General features: G+C 50.7%; 2 protein-coding genes across 2 annotated transcripts; one reads left to right on the top strand and one right to left on the bottom strand.

Annotated features, from left to right (window-relative positions):
- Positions 1 to 7,849: 7,849 nt before the first annotated feature.
- Positions 7,850 to 12,692, bottom strand: NCLIV_064810 (hypothetical protein; the record flags this gene model as incomplete). Its single annotated transcript, XM_003886032.1, has 6 exons — positions 7,850 to 8,062; positions 8,905 to 9,366; positions 9,898 to 10,850; positions 11,255 to 11,533; positions 11,895 to 12,108; positions 12,636 to 12,692. The coding sequence occupies 6 exons, from the start codon at positions 12,690 to 12,692 to the stop codon at positions 7,850 to 7,852; spliced, it is 2,178 nt and encodes a 725-aa protein (XP_003886081.1).
- A 4,809-nt stretch (positions 12,693 to 17,501) lies between these two features.
- Positions 17,502 to 18,817, top strand: NCLIV_064800 (conserved hypothetical protein; the record flags this gene model as incomplete). The annotated part of the gene is made up of 3 exons (XM_003886031.1): positions 17,502 to 17,643; positions 18,090 to 18,157; positions 18,734 to 18,817. The coding sequence occupies 3 exons, from the start codon at positions 17,502 to 17,504 to the stop codon at positions 18,815 to 18,817; spliced, it is 294 nt and encodes a 97-aa protein (XP_003886080.1).
- Positions 18,818 to 19,755: the final 938 nt, after the last annotated feature.

The following is a 19,755-nucleotide window of genomic DNA, read 5'->3' as shown; positions in this document are numbered from 1 at the left end:
CAACCACAGCTCTGGAGCCAGGCAGTAAACACATATGCTGGCAAAACTCCCGTGCAAAATGCGGGCTATTTCTGTAAGAGGATCTAGAAGAAAAATGCAAAACGCTTCCTGGTGCAATGACACCCACCAGAGAGAATACAAGTCTCCCGACGATTTCCCCTAAACAGAAATAAGTGTCTCAAATCGCGCCGCCCCTCCCTGTTGCCATTAAACCAGCCTTCTGTAAACAAAAACGACGTGGGTAACTGTAGGCGTGTTGATGCTGCCGAACTGCAGTTTTGGATTTCCAGGATGAGGTTGAACCAAACGTAAAATCCGCCGGATTCGAAAAGGAAAAGAGGCGAACGAAAGTGCCGAAGGCCACACAAGGGAACAGTTGTAACTGCCTGAGCGTTGTGGTTGATTAAGATGTGGTTGCACGGTTGCATTCGTAGACTTGCCGATTATCACTCCCACTATCATTCATGCATTCGTGGAGGAAGCCTACTGGATGGACGCTCTTATGGTGAAGCACTTTTTTTCAGACTGTTGCACGTATCCGGGCATCAGCGAAACAACCGAAGAAAAACGTGTTGATCAGCTATGAGTCAGTCTAGAGTTAAGATCGTGTGATGAACGACGTTGTCCCTCGGAGATATTCACTTTTTCTTCTCTTCACGGTGGTGCTTGTGCTTCTTTTGCTCTTTCCTCTTGATGCGACGATCGGTGCTTCTTCGCTTCTTCCCATCTGACATGCCGCAAAAGAATACCAGCCGTTTTGTCGAGACGCAAACGTCGAAAACCACAAAGGGAACAATGGTAACCACATGAGCGTTGCGGTCGATTAAGCTGTGATTACATGGTTGCACTCGCAGACGTGTGGATTATCACTCCCCGTATCGTTCATGCTTCAGTGGGCGACGCATAAACAAAACGTGCTTTCGAGTCGCATTTCCTGTAAAGTGGCGATTTGTGGCTTAGGCGTTGTGCAACAGCAACGAAGAAGGAAGTTGGCAAGTGTTTCTGCAAATATGTTTGCCTGAACTTCTGTGATGACGCGGCTTGTGGCTGTATTGTGTTACTGAAGAGTACAATGCCAAATTCAACCGCGCACACTGTTAGACGCGGTAGTGCAGGTGTAACTAGGAGCACTGCAATGCAAATTTTTTTGTGCATTTCTTTCTGTATTACACACATCCTGAGGAAGCTCTCTAAGCAATTTTCGCCCACTGCTGGGGCGTGATGGCGGCTGCTGAATCACATTATTACCTCCGCTCTATACAAAGCACAAGAAGTGAATCGAATGCATTGAAACCACACTCTAGACCGCTAGAATTCAGCATCCGACGTCAGATTGGCACGCCCCTGCCGTCGTTCTACTCTTCGTGTTTTTACGGTTACCTTTTTTTGTCTCGGAAGAACGGTGTGAGTTACGAACATCAAGAGGATGGTACCAAAATATTGAGGAAGAAGGGGCGTTAGAATGACTTCTTGTAGAGATTTGCCTGGATTCTGCTTCGCTTGATGGACTAGGGGTGTCTGCATCAACATCATCTTCCGCCTCGTAAGCAATACCGAGAGATTCGCAAAGCTTCTGCAATGAGAAAAAACACGATAGACCCGAACGGCCTTGGTTCTCCCGTTTTTTTTTCTTCGTTACCAATGAGCTACCTTATTTCTGTGTCGTAAGCCCGCATACCAAGCACCTCCTGTTCTTCGCAGTAGTTGACCTGTGTTTTCCTTGTTATTGATACCACGCCTTCATGCTGCCGTGTACTATCTCGCCTGTACAAAAACGTCCGTTTCGACTGTGCTGGTCACACCTTCTCGTCGTCTTCGACCAAGATTTTGGCGGCAGCTTCTTTTGTTGTTACGGCGTCCTCGCTGCGGTCAGAGAGATTTATCATGTTTCGGCATTGGTGAGGCAGGTGCCCAACTGTCGGAATGATAATGAAAGCGCACACCGCAAAAGCATCCGCTGCGGGTAGAGCAGCACTTCCATATTCAAAACAGTAGGAAGACCAAGGGAATTGCTCGGCGTCGAGTTATAACAGTGTCCTAGCTGGGCGACTTTGTTTTCCGTACAACGCACTGAACGGGATAGATAGCCTGTCCTGCGTGAATGTTGAAAGAAGTAGTCTTTATCTAGTGCACACGGGGGCAATTTAGTGTCGTTGACATATGGTAAGATTTACTGGGCTCCGTCTCCATATCGGCTCGCTTCGCGTGTCTATATGTAGTCGGACTCACCTTCATGACAAATGCGACATGCACCAGGGATCCGCGGTGCAATGCCGCCAGTCAATCGGGCCAACATGAAGAGCTCACGTGCTTTTACCTGCAACCCATCGAGGTGGATGAGCTTCGACTTGCTCTCTCCTCTTTCCAACGTCGGCGCATAAGGATCGTACTTCACTGAATCCCTCTGATCCATGCAACACACAGTCCAGGCACAAGGCATTTGGCAAATCGCTTCTTGACGTACCGACAAAAAACACTGGTAGTTGGTACATATCCTGCTACCCGTAAACATATCACTTGGTTAACCCGCTTTCTAATATTTGGAAATTGATACAAGACTCAGTTGCTCCCTAAGCAGCAGTATTCGTACCCCCGGACAGTGTTGAGGAGCCCGTTTTTCCTGTCTCTTGAAACCTCTCGGTAATATCCTTCGGCAAGTCCTCTACAGTTTAGAACGCAGATCCCGAAACAGGCACTACCAGACGACCGAGAATCACTTATTTGACACGGAGTCATTCTCGTGGTCTTATTTCCTCCGCCTGACCCTGTTCTTTAAATGTTTCCGGCCAAACGGAGAAAAATGTGTCACAGTGAAAGCGGACAGCTACTTTCCCCCTTTCCACTCACCCATATCGCGTGCGTGCGTAGACTTGACGACACTGATATGCGGTTGCCCTCGGGCATGGGAACCCTTCCTACGGAGGCAGGCATGGCAAAAAACTGTTTCCAAGAAACCAGAGAAGCTGAAGGATATCCAGCAGCCACCAGAAAACCGTTGGCGGCACAAACAGTGACAAGCACTGGAATCACGCTTACAGATGAGAGCCAAATGGGACTGTTCGACAAAGTCACGTTGATCATACAATGACACTACAAGCCTATCAACGTCCCTCAACAAACCAAGTAGAGCAACAGTTTTGAATAATCTATGCGAAGATCTCAGGTATCATTTTGCTATGATCGCGTGGTCCGCATGCAGGTATTGCAAACCGGCAAAGAAACGTCCATGTAGTGGTGTGATGGGAAAAAATCCGGCTCGGTGTTACGGAAGAACGACGCGAGTCAGTAGCTCCGCTCGACTCGCACAGGGCCCGTGAAGTAGAATCCGGCAGCGGTGGAGGGTGGCTGTCAGACATGCGGTGCCATTACCTAAACTTTCGGTAAAAAGTGTACGAAGATTGTAGCAGGAGGGAGGGGAACTTTACGTACCAGTCAAAGAAGATGTTTGGTATGCTTGTCGACACCGAGTACAATTAGCATTCAGACCCACGTTGCTGCCAGCGTGTCAGAAGAGAAGCAATCCTCTCTGTCCTATTAATCGACAGAGAAAAACGTCAATATGAAGGGACCATCAGGCAGCGTTCAAGAACAGCTAGGCAACACTGTCCAATTATTTTTCTGGCGGCTGAAAGAAACGCAATCTAACAGTCTTGACTTGCCCATTTTATGCGTGCAGCGGTCTCTCAGAACACATACAGCCAGTATACATGATCGCGACTCCAGGGTATGTTGAAACTGGATTCATGAGAATCTGAAATGGGGGACATTGTCGTCCACACAGGTAGGCATGTAACGGAGGTTCGGCACTGACAGCCATACACGCAACCAGAATTACGGTTGTCGGTGGCATTGTGACGTATATGACAACGCTCCGTCAGCCTTTGATCCTGCGTCCTGTCCTGTATATACAGAGGAACGTGGCCCTGCACTCCCTTGCAACGCGCTAAAGTTAAAAGTCGGGCAATCATAGCATCCTCACATTTCTGTCTTTCCTCTTGCCTTGCGGATTTTCATTCTCCAACGGAGTTAAAGCGACGGTGGCGACTACGCCCAGTGCACACTACTATATTCATCGTAAGGATGTCGGCGAGCGACCTTCTCCGACGAACCTTGCACTTTCGCGTGCCTGAGCCACCAAGCCCAAAGGACAAGGTGGTCTACGTCCTCCTGGGCATCCTCAACTGCTTCGTCTTCGGACTGGGCATGATCGTCATCGGCTTCATGCAAAACGATGTCGTCGACATGATGATCGGCGTCCTGCAGCTGTTGATGCCCATTATTGGATGGATCTGGACAGTCATCTGGGGTGTCATGATCATCGTCAGGTCCCTTGTGCCCAGTTTAAGTATATAATGCGGCAAACTCCATCAGATAAATCAGCGTCACAACTTGAGGTTTCACAAGCACCGAACGGCGAAGATGACGACTACCCGCGCAAGACCGTTTGCCCGAGGAGTAGCAGCGTCACACAACGACCGCCCCTACGAAGATGTGTAGTGGGGCAGTGAAAGGTTTGCAAAGCTGCGAAGGTGTCTGCGTTGTCGCTCCTTCCCTGTTGAGTATCAAATGGCTATTCGGTATCGCAGGCGAGTTTCGGTACACAGAAGGTCATTCTTGTATGAAGAAGCCACCATCCTTCCAAGCTACGAAAGACATCCTTGTCGGTCCTGATAAACCAGAAATGCTGCAGCATGGACGCTTTACAGCTTGCCTCCAGCAGTATTTCTTTCACCACCCAGCTGGTTATCGAGACTCACACGCGAATACTAAACCACATATTCGTCATTAGAATGGTTTGCAGTACGTATTCCCGAGCTGGCGATCGCGTACGACTCTCCACAAAAGCGCCATAACGCACACAGCGCTAGCGGTTCTCATCAATTCAGTACTAATGGCATTCGCAGTCGGCTCCCTATTTGCCGATGCCTCAGAGGTGGAGCCCGGATATGGCAGCTACAGGTAATATGGCTACATTTCGCAGGAGTGTTGCCACGTTAATTTCCACACTCTTACAGTTCATTGGGAGCTCTATATCATTGCACACTGCCTGACGTACAGGATGAGAATAATCTTTCGGGCACATGGCGAGACCGCTCGTCTGCTTCAGTCGAGCGATCAATCAGTCCCAACACCGAACCTCATCGGGCAGTTCTACCTGATGGATTAGCAGCAAACAACGGGCGTCCCCCTACCGACAGGGCAGCCAAAAAGTACAGGGAGACGCGGCTTGTGTTCGTGACTCGAACGTTGTGTGTGAGAACAACTAGCCACGTTGATTGTCCGGCCCGAAAAAGCCCCAATTGCCTGGGTTCATTACAAATCATATCTTACCGACATCGTTTTGCTTTCAAGACCCTCTTCCACATTTCTTTCTCGGATCCTTACTCAAAATGTCAGTTAGCGACTTGATTAAACGTGTAACACGGTTAGATGTGCCTATACCACCTGGGGGGCCATACGACAAATTTATCTATTTCGCGCTAGGCATATTGAACTGCTTCATATTCGGTTTGGGTATGGTTATCATTGGTTTCCTGCAGAATGACGTTGTAAATATATTCATTGGTGTGCTGCAGCTTCTACTGCCGTTTGTTGGTTGGATTTGGGGTCTACTTTGGGGCATTCTTATTTCCGTCAAGGCCATCATTACCTGAAGTGGATTGCCCGATTCCTTCGAAGTGGCTCGCATACTGCGATGGGGCTAGAGGGAATGGGATTGTTTGTGTTTTACGGACCTAACGGCCAGAACGTGCAGTTGGTAGTTGGTGCACATGGATGACTAACTGACTGCATTATCTATTGGTATCCACGAGCTCTAGGGTTTTCGGTGCAAAGCTGTGTGCTCCCTGAGCCGCGTTGTAAAAAACCATGTGGCTTCGGGGGGGCTGAGGTACTGCTAGGTGTGGATGCGCATGTCGTCGAGTGGGTGCCGTGCTGAGAACGATGGCGTGGTTGGTTGATATTGCCATGTGCCTTTTCTTTTCTTGAAACCCCTCAGTTATGTCTCTCGTGTCCAGGGACGTTCCGCCGGTCACGAGTAATGCGAACTTCCTCGTGATATGCCCTCTCGCGGCTTACCAGTTGGTCAAATGACAGTCGAAACCAGATCAAAACCGGCTGCCAGTATTCGATCAATGCTGTTTGCGGAGTACTTTTAGACCACTGCACTCTCAATGGACAATTATATCGGTGTAGGAGCCACGGACACGCACACGCCTTGCCGACATTTTCGGTCGCTATAAGCACAGCGAATGGAGGAATATGCAGACACGTGTTAAAAATACACGCCAGCGAGAGAGCATATTAGTCAGACAAAAAATGTTCTAGAACCGTTTTCCCGTTCAGAGCTCCTCAGTTAGGCAACATGGCAGGCTCCGAAGAGCTATGCCCGACTGCAAATAGTGCCAGCCCGACGATCGCCGCCCGGTCACCTGATACATTACCGGATTCTCTCTAGATCCGCCTGGACCGTTGTTTATTGCTTGGCCAAGCAAGACGTCACTAAAACCTGTAACAATGACAACGGATTATGGCTTCTTCCCGAAAGACGTAGCACATGAGACAGCAATGGTTGGAGAACGCCTTTTGCTGTTCTTCAGATGACACTGTTGTCTGAGGTGCATGGACGGTTGAGAGTGTAGCACACACGCTCGTACACGACGCTGAAGGAACCAAAACGCTCAGGGTAGGCGGTAATTGTCCCAGAATAGTTCCACTGTAGCTAATGAACAGCGATTTGTGTGACGTTAGCCGGCTACAATCTTTCTTGGTGCCCTACTGTCTCCTGCATCTGCATTACGGAACGGCCCAGCCAGTACCGCGGCCTGTGGCATTAGACCTCGCGGCGCTGCGTAAACCTGTCTACAGCAAAAATCGGTATCATCGGCGATTGATGCTCTCAGTAGAGGTGCGTGCCGCAACTAGAATCAACAGGTGCAGTTCCCGTTAGTTTCGGACAGCTGTTTCGAGGAGTACTATGTTGCAACAATCTAGCTCAACCCCGCTGGCACGGCCGTGCTCCCTCGGTGTGCCACACCGAGGAAACGAATGAGAGAATTCATTCCACCACAGTTCCCTCGAAACACTTCGGACGGATTCTGTTTCAGCGCACGCAAACTCAAGAGACGAAACGTGCATAAGGGCGGTGGCAGGGGCCATACTAAGGCTGATACTGAACAAGTGAGCTAGAGCTCAATATAATGTCACACCCAAAACAGGAATCGAGTACAGTAGCTCCTTCCATGGTTCCTTTTCACCACACCTCACGAACCCGTGCGACATCCGCTCACACTCCTAGACGCTATCTATCACGCTCTAAAGAAGGCGCGCTAAGTCACGACGCCAGCCGGCGGAGTTTACTCAGGTTCGGACACGTCGTCGCTACTGAAATACTGAGACACGGAAGAAGGGAAACAAACCCCAGCTCTTTAGCTCGTTCTTCGAATGTCATCGTACACTTCATCCGGCGCACTCCAGAGACGACGCAAACCTGCCCCGTGTGGAACACGCCAGGAAGTTTCCACTCCGAAAAAACTGTGCACTGACCGTCCACATGTTGCGGTTCGCGTCTTTCGGTCCCCGCGCAAGTGTTGCACAGACAGCATAGGACACATTTCTGCACCCCGCGATGGACAGCAGAAGCGCCGGCGTCTACACAGGGAGTGACATATCACGCCTATTCCGCTACTTTTACCACCATGATAGAAGAGAGCTACCCCGTGGTCTCCCCTGATCACACGGGCAAAAGGTCACATGATCGCCACGTCATTTATGGACGCGAGACAGTGTAAAGAAAAACGATACACGTGTAAAAGTGAAGACAAAAAATTATATGCGTTTACTCTGGCTACTACACGTGAACCCACGCAGGTCCCCCTTGTGCATTCGAAAAGTGTTCGGCAATGAAAGCGCCAAAGACGAGAGAAATGATCGCGGAGAGCTTAATCAGAATATTCAGAGAGGGTCCCGAAGTGTCTTTTAGAGGGTCACCCACGGTGTCGCCAGTAACCGCGTTCTTGTGTGCCTGAGATCCCTTCGCATGATCAGGCCCGAGAGCTCCAGACTGCACCCAGTCATCGCACAAAACGCACACGACTACTCACGATTTACTCGTGTTTCAGCAATGATGCTGGACTCACGCGGCGCAGGGTATTCAGCCTTTCTTGCACTATTCTAATCACTAAGACGCTTGAAAAGCGAGGGCGACACCACGGGCGGAAACGGTGCAAAAAGGTAAACTCGTGCAAGTGAGTACAGCGTGGCTATTCCCTTGGCTCCTCATGACAGATCTTTGCTTCCCTTTTGCATTTCATCCGCATGTCTCGAACGCCCGTAAACCACGTACGCTGTAGGACCCCTTTACTTTAAAGTGCTATGGGGCGTCGAACTTGTTGCCCAGCCCCTCTTTTTTTTCAAAAACGTTCACGCAGCGCCGTACACATCAGCGTGTAGTAGCGCTTCGGAGACCCGTTGAGTAGTCCCAAGGAAACCAGTCGTGACTCTAGGAAACTGAGGGCATGTGTTTAGCAAGCGCGTCCAAGCATCATCTCACGACATCACTGCTATTTTCGTTCAGAATCAGGTGCAAATATAGGGCGTCGGGGTCCTGATTCGCACCCACGGGTCCCTCGCGGGGGTTCCTACTGGAATTGCGCGTCATATGGCCAGCATGAGTCCAGGATATACAGTCGAATACAGTCACTTGCATGCAAGAAGACGTGTGGACACAATTGTCGCCCCCTGCGCTTTAGGCGCCTGCATGTTCTTGAACAACGGGAGTGAAGGAAGAGGCAAAGAAAGGGAAGAAGCTCCAGTTCGACAGAGAGGAAACAACCGAGATAGACTGAACGAGGTAAAGCGCACAAAAGAGCTCTTGCTGGGTTGCATTCCCCTGCCACGCCTTACCTCAATGTACTTCTTTGAATTGTCCCAGGCGCTGCCTGAGGTTGATGCAGAGATAGCAAGTTGAATGCCGGACACCAGAGCACCCGCAAGCAACCCAGCAGTGCAATTTTTGCCGAACATCATCCCCGCAGCTACGGGTGCGCAGATGACCAAGGCTCCGGGGGCAATCATTTCATGAAGGGATGCCCGAGTGGAGATTTCGATGCAGCGCTTGTACTGAGGCTCAATGTTTCCCTGAATAATAAGTGGAAACTGTTGGAGACATTCCTGGACCATATCGTTGGCGGCGATTCCGACGCTCTTCATTGTCATGGCGCTAAACGCGTAGGGCATCATGGCACCGAAGAGAAGTCCGGTGAAGGTCCATGGATCAAGGACATCGACAGTGTTGATACCGGCGCGCACGGTGAAGGCTCCAAAGAGAGCAAGAGACACCAGTGCGGCAGAACCAATGGCATACCCCTGAAAACACACGAGGCAAAAACCCGACGCGGTGCTGTCGACCCCCCAAGCAGAATGCAAGGACAACCACGGAAAAACCGTACTCGGAGTTGTGTTCAGACCTCTTGCCTCTTCATTTTAAGGTGCCTGTTCATGCACACATTTCCCTCATGTCTAGAAAAACCAGAGCCTTTGACGCAGCGGTGCATAGCAACGGACAAGAAAAACTCTATAGAGTGTTACAACAACTCAAGGAGAAAGCTCGAGCTCAGGAGACACGACGAGTGCGGAACGAAACGACACCGGATAGTGATCAAGCGCTGGAGCCCTACTCCTTTTTCGTTCGATGTCTCGTCATGTTCGCTTCGCCTCTCTTGTTTTCCCAAAATGCCCGTCTATCTTTCTGTGTGGCTTTCCTCGCTGCCTCTCGTTTCTCTCGTCCTTCTCCCAGTCTCTTTGCTGCCTGCTCGACTCCGGTTCGCCCCGCGATTTCTTTCGGTTTGCCTCTCTGTCTCTGGCCAGCGAGTCTCCGTCCCTTCCTCGCCGTCTCACCTTGCCTACAGCGGCGGTTGTATTTCCCGCGGCGTCCAAGGCGTCTGTACGGCTTCGAACTTCAGGGCCCAAACCCGCCATTTCTGCGATGCCACCGGCGTTGTCGCTGATGGGTCCGTAGCCGTCAATCATGAGTCCCATGGTGAGGGTGGAGAGCATGCCCAAGGCAGCGAGGGCGATGCCATACATTCCGCAGAGGGTGTGCGCGACAAGCACGGCGACGCCGAGACAGGCAATGGGAATTACTGTGGACGAGTAGCCGAGGGCGAGGCCGTAGATGATGCCAGTCGCAGCGGAGACGATCTGCGTCTGCGCAATTTCTCGCACCGGAAAGTACGAATGCGAAGTGTAGTACTCTGTGACGTAGCCGATCGCCAGTCCCGCCCACAAGCCCAAGGTGACACAGATGGCGGCGTGCCACCATGCCGTCGTCCCTTTGCACCCGTCGAGAAGAAATTCCGCAGGCAGGAAGCAGTAGGAAAGGAGGATCAAGACGGGCATCTCGAGCCCAGTGCTGATGAACATCACCCACTTGAAGGCTTTTTCGATGTCGTCGTAACACCGGACAGAGATGCACGCGCGAACCAGAATGACAGTGACTATCCCAGTAAAGATGCCTGTGCTCGAGATCAACACTGGAAACATCAGACCCGACCAGCTGTACGCAAGGCCTTGAGGTCCTCCGGCCGAGGTCGCAACGGATGCACCCGCAATGACAAGACCCGCGCAGCTGGCCTCGGCAAGCGATCCAAACAGATCCGCTCCCATGCCTGCAACATCTCCTACGTTGTCTCCCACGTTGTCGGCGATGCACGCGGGGTTGCGAGGGTCATCCTCAGACATGCCGTACTCATTTTTCCCAGACAAATCTGCCCCCACGTCTGCCGCCTTTGTGTATATACCGCCTCCAACTCGCGCAAACAGAGCAATCGATGAGCCCCCTAGGCCGTAGCCTGAGAGAAAAGCGGAGAGTGCGGACACGAATACTGTGGCTTAGTAATATGCCGGAAAGAAACGGTAACAAAGCCACCCAGGAATCTTGCGAGGGAGACGCACCGAGACGTACGTGCTCCTACCCTTATGTATGTGTATAGAGAAGTGACATGACTGCTCACGATCTCTGCCTGCCCAGGAGTACACGTTGCATCCCGCATTTTAAAAAGGCATGCCAATCTCTCACTACGTTAGATGAGTCTGCATGTACCCGCAGTTCGCAGTCTATTTTGCGTACATGGAAAGGCATATTGCAAGAGTCTGCGAATGAGCACGCATGGGTTTTTCCTGTTGTCGTTACAGTTAAGAAAGGAACAGGAAAACGACACCGAATGCCTTGGCAGTAAACGCGTAGACGCCTCACCTGCTACGGCCTCAAAGAGGGCCTTTTGGTCCTCTGGATTTGTGCCGAAGAGAGCAGGAAGGCGATAGAGGAGAATTATCGCAACGAGGGTGAGGCATCCGAGAGAGACGAGGGCAAACCCCATGACACTTCCAGCTGTTAAGGCTAGTTGAAAGCCCCGCCCCAGTTCCATCCACGCCTCGTGGCAAGTCCGGACGTTGGAGTATACCGCGATCTTCATTCCCACATAACCACACAGAATCGACGTTAGAGCTCCTAGGACGAATGCGGCCATCGTCGCTGCAAAAAGAGAAGGCATACAAAAAACGCACAGAATACCGTCCACAGCTAACCTGGAGGTCCGACACACAAGCACGATACCTATATACATATATATATATATATATATAGATAGATAGATAGATAGATAGATAGATAGATGGATAACAGATAGATAGATCGATACATACGGTTCCGCATACGCCCCTGCAAGCTCTTGCATATTCTAGCACTTGAAGCTGAACAGATCGAAGGAACAAATTAAGGAAGTGACAGGAAGAGATTCAGGCACCAGTCGGTGAGCTCCGACACGTGTCTGATATAGCTGAGTCAGTACATCTGGTCGGAAAGACAATGTAGTTGCCGTGAAAGGCAAACTGACATAACGGCCCCTGTTTTGTTGTTGGATCGAGGACTTGGGATCTTATCGAAGAAGACGTACGGACACCGACGAAGATCCCCAATATCGTGGAGAACACGACGATGTATACTGCCATGTACTTGAACTCTTGCGCCAGAAAAGTAATCGCTCCCTCAGCGATGCACCGCGAGATGCTCTTCATCATGTTGAGTTGCTGCTGGATGTTCCCAGACATCTGAACAGCAAGCGACGCCACAAACACGTTATCTCTGAAGGAAGAGCTGCCGATGAAACGAACAAGTCTCAACGAGCAATTTCCTTAACACCGGAAACAAAAAGCCGCGTATGCCTCTATGCAACGGAGAGGCATTTTTATGCGTGCACATCAAGGTGGAATACACTGCTTGTGTTGATTGGTGCAACCCCAGAACTAGATGAAGCCGTACGTTAAAACAGTGTGCGTGTGCAGATAGGCAAATACTTGCGTAGGCGTTCGTAGGGCTCACGCAACTACCAGGAACTCCAACGGTCATTAGAACAACCTGCAGATTCATGCGCCCCCGAGAAGGCAGCGCACCTCTTATACACACATACAGATATTTCTTGTCGCATATTCTTCGCAAACCGGCAACCCTCTTAATTTGCAGCTACGTCTGTGTATGCATTGATGTATACAAAAGAACGCACACACGAATGGAGAGTGCGGGAACCCTCTTTCGAAACTGCTTTCGATGAACAGATGCACATACGACGACCGCCTACTTCTAGGTACAGCGGATCGGTGAGCCGTTTGCTATCATCTCCAAGAGGACCATCCATTTTGACTTTTGAGACCTTCCAAGCCTCATAGGCTGCCCATAAGAGACCGAGGATGCTCGGGAGAAGCAGAAGACAAGTCGCGGCTTTATCACTTCGTAGTCCATCTTCTGTCTCGCCCCATTTCCCGGCCCCTTCGACGGATGATGCGATTTCTTCTGGAGCTCCTCGAGTTGCAGCTGTCTGCTGGGACGTGTCCCCTTCACTCTCCTGGGATGATGAAGTCATAAGAGGAAATGAAGAAGAGAGGACAACCAGAGACACAGCTGCTGTAGCCACTGCCGGAGTGAGCGATGTGGCAGCGGCGAGAAAAGATGATCCCTTTCTCGCCCCCATAACGGAAGTCAAAAGAGGATGTTTTGTCCACGAAACGATGGCAAATGCCTTCTCGTTATAGAGTTCCGACAAGATTTTAGCAGGGGAAAACTCAGAAAGTGTGAAACCAATAGATGTGATTCTGCTAGGAAGACAAAGGCCTCTCTCTAAGTGCCTTCACATCTCCCAAGAAAGACGAGAAAGCTTTTGAACATCCACGTTTTCCCGGTATCAACAGTTTACTGAAGGGCGACGGCACAACAAAGCGATGGGGTTGACACTGCAAAGATAACTCGGCACAGAAGCAAGGAAAAAACTCCAGAGTGCAATGCAGCTCTGCAAAAGTGTTTTAAAACTCCACTTTCATCGACGTGATGTGCTTGGTTTTCGGGAGATGGAACATGACGAAGAGCTGCCCCGGGTTCAGGAAGACACAGATTTGTTCCCTTGGAACAGCACTAAGGGAACTGCTGGCGACGAAGTGCCAAATCATGAGCGACAGAAGCAAGAACTTGGCACCCCACGGAGAGGGAAAACGCTCCCAGAGCACCGACTCGGTAGGGCCGAATGCAAAAGGTTAGGCGAAAAATGTGCACCAAAAACGACACGAACACAGAGAGAGACCATTTCGCAACGGTCGAAGGCGTCAAAACGGGAGATTGTCCGTCTCTGTGATGCTCGGTTTTTGACACGTCACGGTTGTCAACAGCACGTGCAGGTGGCGAAACGTGATGAGACAGAATGGCGTGGAAACGACGACCTCGGTGGCCTGAAGCAAAGGGAGGCTTCCGATGATCGACCTGGCAGTCCCCACGCTTTTCCTCCTTGGAAACTCGCGCAAGAACACGTGAACGGCTCCGCTCTGGCTTATTTTCCTTCGTGTTGTGTAGCGCGCTGCTGTTCAGGTTCTCGATACCTGAAAAGCACAGCTCGACGATACTTATGGATGCATGAAACGCGAAAGCAACGGTCCAATAGTGGAGGCCGGAATTGTTGTGTCCGCCGACGGATCTTGTCGCTTGTAAGACGTGGTGTTCCCATTTGAGCTGTGCCCTCAAATTTTTTTTGCGAAAACAGCGTGATGCTTTTGGCCGTCCGCTATCTTTTGGCCATGAACACGAAAAGAAGAAGCGAGACAGGAAAGGACGAATGTCGAGAATCGAACAGCGCACCTGCAACGTTAGCGTTTGCTTTTGACTCTGTCAAGTAGTAGTCGCCGCTGTTTGCAGGAGCCGCCGCGGTTTGTGTGCGTGTGTCAAAAAATTGGACCGACAAGGAAGCCAGCAAACTAGCAGAGACAACCCAGATGACGCCGCTTACATCATGATAACTCAATGCACGCCGTAAATTCCCGCGCTATTCCATTCTCGCAAAAGGAAGATCGCTGCTTACAGCAGAGGGTCACTCGCACGGCAGTCTTCCTAAAAGAGGTCACTTGCAGCAGCGACTTCGTTCCTCTCACTTTCACAGGGTTCAAGATACGCAGGGGTTCAAGTCTCGAAGCCACGGGGAATGCTGTCTAGACAACTGTTGTCGACAGTGGGTAGAAGATGAAAATTTCTCAGCGTGAGACACCAGAAAGGGACCAGAAAATCCAGCGCGTTGATAGACAGACAGGTCAGCAAGGTTGCCGCTCTTCCGTGCGGCGTCCGTTCACCATGAACAGCTGACAGCTGCGTGAGGATGTTAGGATCAGCGGCGAGACGCGCCGCGTTTACACACGTGGCTGATTCGGATCGATGCGGTGTCGAAAAACGATCGAAAACGACGTCGGGTGGAAATGTTCTATCCCCCCGAGAGCACACCTAAACGGACTGGCCACGGTTCCCGCAGACAGCATTGATTGGAGCAACGTGCACAGACAAGCCCGACAAGGAAAACACGCCGAGGGGGACGCTGATGTGTAGACAAAAGCAACCGGGGAACAGCAAGCGTAAGCAGACCTACGAAAATGAGAACACCATGGACCAGTCTTGTAGCTTGGTGGATTTTATGACACAAGAAACGTTTTCTTGTTCTGAGACGAAGGGAGAGAGTGTAAACAAGACGGGGTACACACGAATTGTTGGTATCGCCAGGGGTGAAGAGTTCGAGGACATTCAAGTCAACTACCCGATGCGGGCGGCGTCGATGGTCTAGTTCCGGTTCGGATGACCGGCGCACGTGAACAGGGAAACGCTGGGAACGGAAAGGCCAGCCTTTTACCGCTACATTTTCGCTCCGTGTTGTTCTCTGTCTTACCTTCATATGGCCGGAGCTCGACATCCGCCGCGACACCGGAGCACATGGTGGTCACTACGTGTCGCTGCACGGCACGTTTGGGAATCACTATTCCCCCTCTTCAGACAAAGGGAAAGAAGTACGTGTAGGCTCAACATATTATGCAGATGACTTGCATACTGCCCAAACTGCTCGCAACCGTTGTTGCGTTCCATAATTTGGTAATTCACGCCAAGACGTATTATCTGGCATATTGAATCTGCCTCCAATTATGAGATGCAGAAAACCAACCTTTTTTAGATGGTATAGAAGACTCGTGTTCGCTCCATGAAAAGAACGTCTACTAAACTCCGTTCTCTCTCATATACAGACACGGACCTTCGATGAGTTGTCCGCGGGAGCAATTAGAAACAGTTTCCGGAGGATGGAGGCTTGTTGAGTGACAGTTGGTCTGGTTGCTTCTAAAAATTGTCGTGGCGACTCAGACCTTTTGTTTGGTTCTTTCACGAGGAAAACACCGCAGTGTCAGCTGTCTTGACTTCACAACACCTGTAGGCACGCTTCTCCAACGAGCACGTGAGTTGTCACAGCGATGTAGGTGAGTCGTGCTTCGGTGCAGCCGTTTCGTTTTGGCATTCGTGTGCGTACTCATGGAATCCCTCTTTCGACAGCGGGTCTCCGTCTTAGACCAATATGACTGTTGTACCCTTCAGTCCCGATACCGACCTTTGTATGCAGGCTGACGGACATGTCTTCTCCGTTCGTATAACTGCGTTCAAGGGTGTATCCATGATGACCTGTTGGAGATCGTGACACGCATGTATTTGAGAAGAACCCGTGTACACAAAAGGGAACTAGAAAAGTGGATTCTTGCATGACCGCGTCGTTCCTTAACTCAGCCAGGGAACACAGCTTCCCTTTAGTGCATGTTCCTACGAAAATTCCATGCTGCTCCTGCGTGTACTCGATTTCACAAAGGGAGCTTCACGTCCTACACTGGAATCGGCCTACTCATCTGAGGGCCATATTTCCTCTTCAACTGGCCTGCCACCTCCCCGGTTTGACGGTCATTTTTCCGGATCGGGTGTGCCTCTGTTCGCCGATCACCGTTCCAAAACGACTCTTCCCTCGGATAGCCTCAGAGGAAAAAACCGCACTTGAGACACTTCCTTTTCTAACTGGGTACATACACGTTCATGCCTTTAGAAAACTTTAGCGGTCCTATAGCGAAAAACGAGCGTAACCGTCTAGCAGGCACATTAGCAGTGGCGCTTCGATATCTGTGTTTTGCGGTGGCCCCAGAACGCTTGCATAACCATGTCTTCACTTTTGGCGCTGCCTCTCAGCGCGATCTAGAAAAGCCAGTGCTAGCTGAGGAAACGCAGTATGCCCAGCTGAACGTAGACGAACTATTGCTGTTATTTAGGCAGCGCTCCGGTGTGCGCCCAGCCATCTCCCCAGGGACTGGTGAAAGGAAGTGGAATAGGCAGAAACGCGCGTCGAGCAGAATATAAGTGAAGCATGCGCCCATACACATACGCTAATCTAGAGAGAAATGCACTCTTACAAAAAAAGCATCCAGGAGGAAGCTATGGTACCAGCATTTGGCTGTCTTTGTGCGACGCTCCGAACGATCCTTTTGTGGTTATCTTCGCATGCGCATGCATGAACTGCTTGTCTCGAGGCCGATCCAGGCCCTTGGGTCGCCTACGACGACTTTGACTCGTTCACTCTCATAAGAAATGGCATTTTTCTTCCCTACCCGCCTTTTCTGTATGGCTAGGTGTGGAAAGCTTTCTTTCCGTAACGGTCTTTTCGAGGTATGCGCAGGACGACTTAGCCGCGTTTTCCCTGACGGCGTCTGTACCGGCGGGCCGGCTTTTGTTCGTGTTGCGATCCTCGACTTTTCGCCCCATCCAAGCTTCCATTTGTGAAGGTCAAACTCTTTTGGGATCTGCTTTTGCTCTCCCTCCTCATTTCACTTGCGAGAGGCTCATCGTGTTTCTCCTTGGTGAAGGACGACTGCTGCTTCGCAAGGGTGTCCCTGCATTGTGCCTTTGAATGCCTCGATTCTTGGCGTCAAAACATCCTCCTTTTCTAGTCGCCAGTCTTTCCACGCAGCCGGGAATTCCTCCCAACAATTTATACGTGCGCATCTACTTGCAAATACGGAACGTACTCTGAGAAGGCGGGAGCGGAAGCGACTCCGAGATCGGAGAGGCGGTCAGCCGCAGTTCCCCGGTTTCCCAAAACACAGATAAACTCAAGAAAACAAGCATGGCACCTCACAAGTATCAGCCGTTCAAGTTCATCTGGGACAAGTACAACTGGCACGCGTTCTTCCTCCGAAAAGAACGCTGGTACGACAAAATCTACACCGTCGGCGTCGTCACACTCGTCGGCGTAACGATTTACCAAGGTGCGGATACACTTCCAGGGTTTCCGGCGCACATGCCGCAACAGCTCGTAACCGGATAAGACACGTACATTTATTCCCTGCTCACCAAACCATGGACGTCCATAGACGTTCTTTGTTTCGTGGGGTTCCGGACCTGACTCGCCGCGTGGAGACCGGAGCACCACCCTCTTTTGAGGTTGACATGTGTTCAGCGCATGACACGAAGCTTGGCTGATTCTCCTTATGTACCTGTGCGCATATTGGTACAAAAGGAAATGCGTGTATATTCGCAAAGGGAGAGTGGCGCCTTGTAGACATGCATGCATTCGGTGTGCAAAAACCTAATCGAGGGATGGGTGCGCGCTGCTATGCTACGGTGTACGTATGACGTTGTGGGAGACATGCTCTTGGAAAGAGATCCCCTGCGGCTGACTTCGCAGTTCTCGAGTGTCGGGTGTTTTGCTCAGGAGTTTCGACATTCCAGAACTGGAACACAACGCTGCAACGACTCTATTTACACTACGTCAAGAAAGAAGTAAGGGCGAACCGTTGTTTGGCATACGTTCTTACGCGGATCTTCGCAGCCTGCTTTTGAACATCCTTTCCTGTTTCACGAAAATACATGTTTCAGTGTCTTGCTCTATCATGTGGACGGACCAAATGTAAACAGCGGATTGTGTTGCGGCTTTTTGCTCAAAGGAACACGGCAAGGGAAAAGGATTCGTCTTTTTCAGATGCCTGTTTCAGTGAATACACTCCTCCGTGAAGCACGCGTGTAACACAGTCCTGCCACTGCATCGTGGCGGTTGGACGGATTATCGGGTCCCAATACACTTGTAAAACCGTTTGAACGGATTAATATAGACGTATGTATAACCAGATATATATTTGTGTATGCATGCTTAATAACCTGCGCGAATGGAGACACATACATTAATACGTACATATCACCTATATATATATATATATATATATATATCTTGGAGAAGGGCGTGATTCCAATGCGTAAGAGGCATCAGAGGCGTGACAAACGGCGCGTCTTTCGGCCTGTGATTCCTTCTTCCACATTCTCTTCGTCGGCCGCTCTGGCGGTTCACGTTTTTGTTCCCAGAAAGCCCGCAAGGACCTCGCAGAGCTCATTCGCATGGCCCGCGAAAATGGTGTTTTGCCGCCGGGAGACGAATCTTTTGAGTGACAGAGCGGAAGCAGAAGATGGGTCGGCGCGTGCTTCTGCACACGCCGCGGAAAAGAAGTTCTGCCTCGAGGCACAAAACACAGAAACGTGACAGGTCCAAATGAAGAGACGAGACTTGCGAACACCGTCGCGTTCGCTTCCTTCTGCGTGGCCGCCAACGTCATCGGCAGAAGATTCCCACGTGGACAGATACCTCGTCGCCTTCCCTGCAACCCTGTGTTTTTTGATTCCGCTGATTGGTGACATCGAGCATGCGCTGCAAACCGGGGGGAAGGGGGGGAGGGTGCCTTACTGCAGAAACAAGGGAAAAGAGAGATGTGGAGGAACCGCGGCGGCAAAAAAAGCCTCATGGCCTTACCGTCGCGCGTCGCACGCGGCAAGCACCTCCCAGAAGTGCTGTGCTCAGCAAGAGACACTTCCAAACTTTTTTGTCTCCTGGAGAGAGAGCAGGCAGACGCCTTACAATATATATATATATATATATATATCGAGAGAGAGAAGAGAGAGGGTGAATACTGTGCTGCCGTTCCATGCAGGTACACGGTGGTTTCAGAGTATATCGTCTCTGAGAAGAACCGCATGTGTATGCGTTTGTCGAAGAAAGTATATCGCCGGTACATGCACACATCCAAGCGAATATCTGTATTTGCTTCCATATGTATTGTCGGCTGCTGTTATGTGGAAGGCGCCTGCGAGCTTCAACGCAGCGGACGTCTAAAACGTATCGGAAGAACAGAAAAGAGTCCTCCACGTGGCTTCTTCGTGCTGGTGCACACTTTCTTCGGGGGCAGTGGCGGTGCTGCTGGAGTGCCTTTCACGCGGGCTCGTGGGGCGACGCCGTGCAGTCTCGAGTGGTGCCTGCTTTGGGAGGCAATCGAATTGAAAAAAACAGAAGAAACTCTGGGACTGTGTCGATTGTCCTTTTCAAGTGCCCTTGA

Source organism: Neospora caninum, chromosome XII (genome assembly GCF_000208865.1).
Source record: "Neospora caninum Liverpool complete genome, chromosome XII".
In the NCBI taxonomy this organism is placed as follows: Eukaryota; Apicomplexa; class Conoidasida; order Eucoccidiorida; family Sarcocystidae; genus Neospora; species Neospora caninum.
The sequence above is the reverse complement of the archived record's forward strand: the minus strand, read 5'-3'. Positions and strand labels throughout refer to the sequence as shown.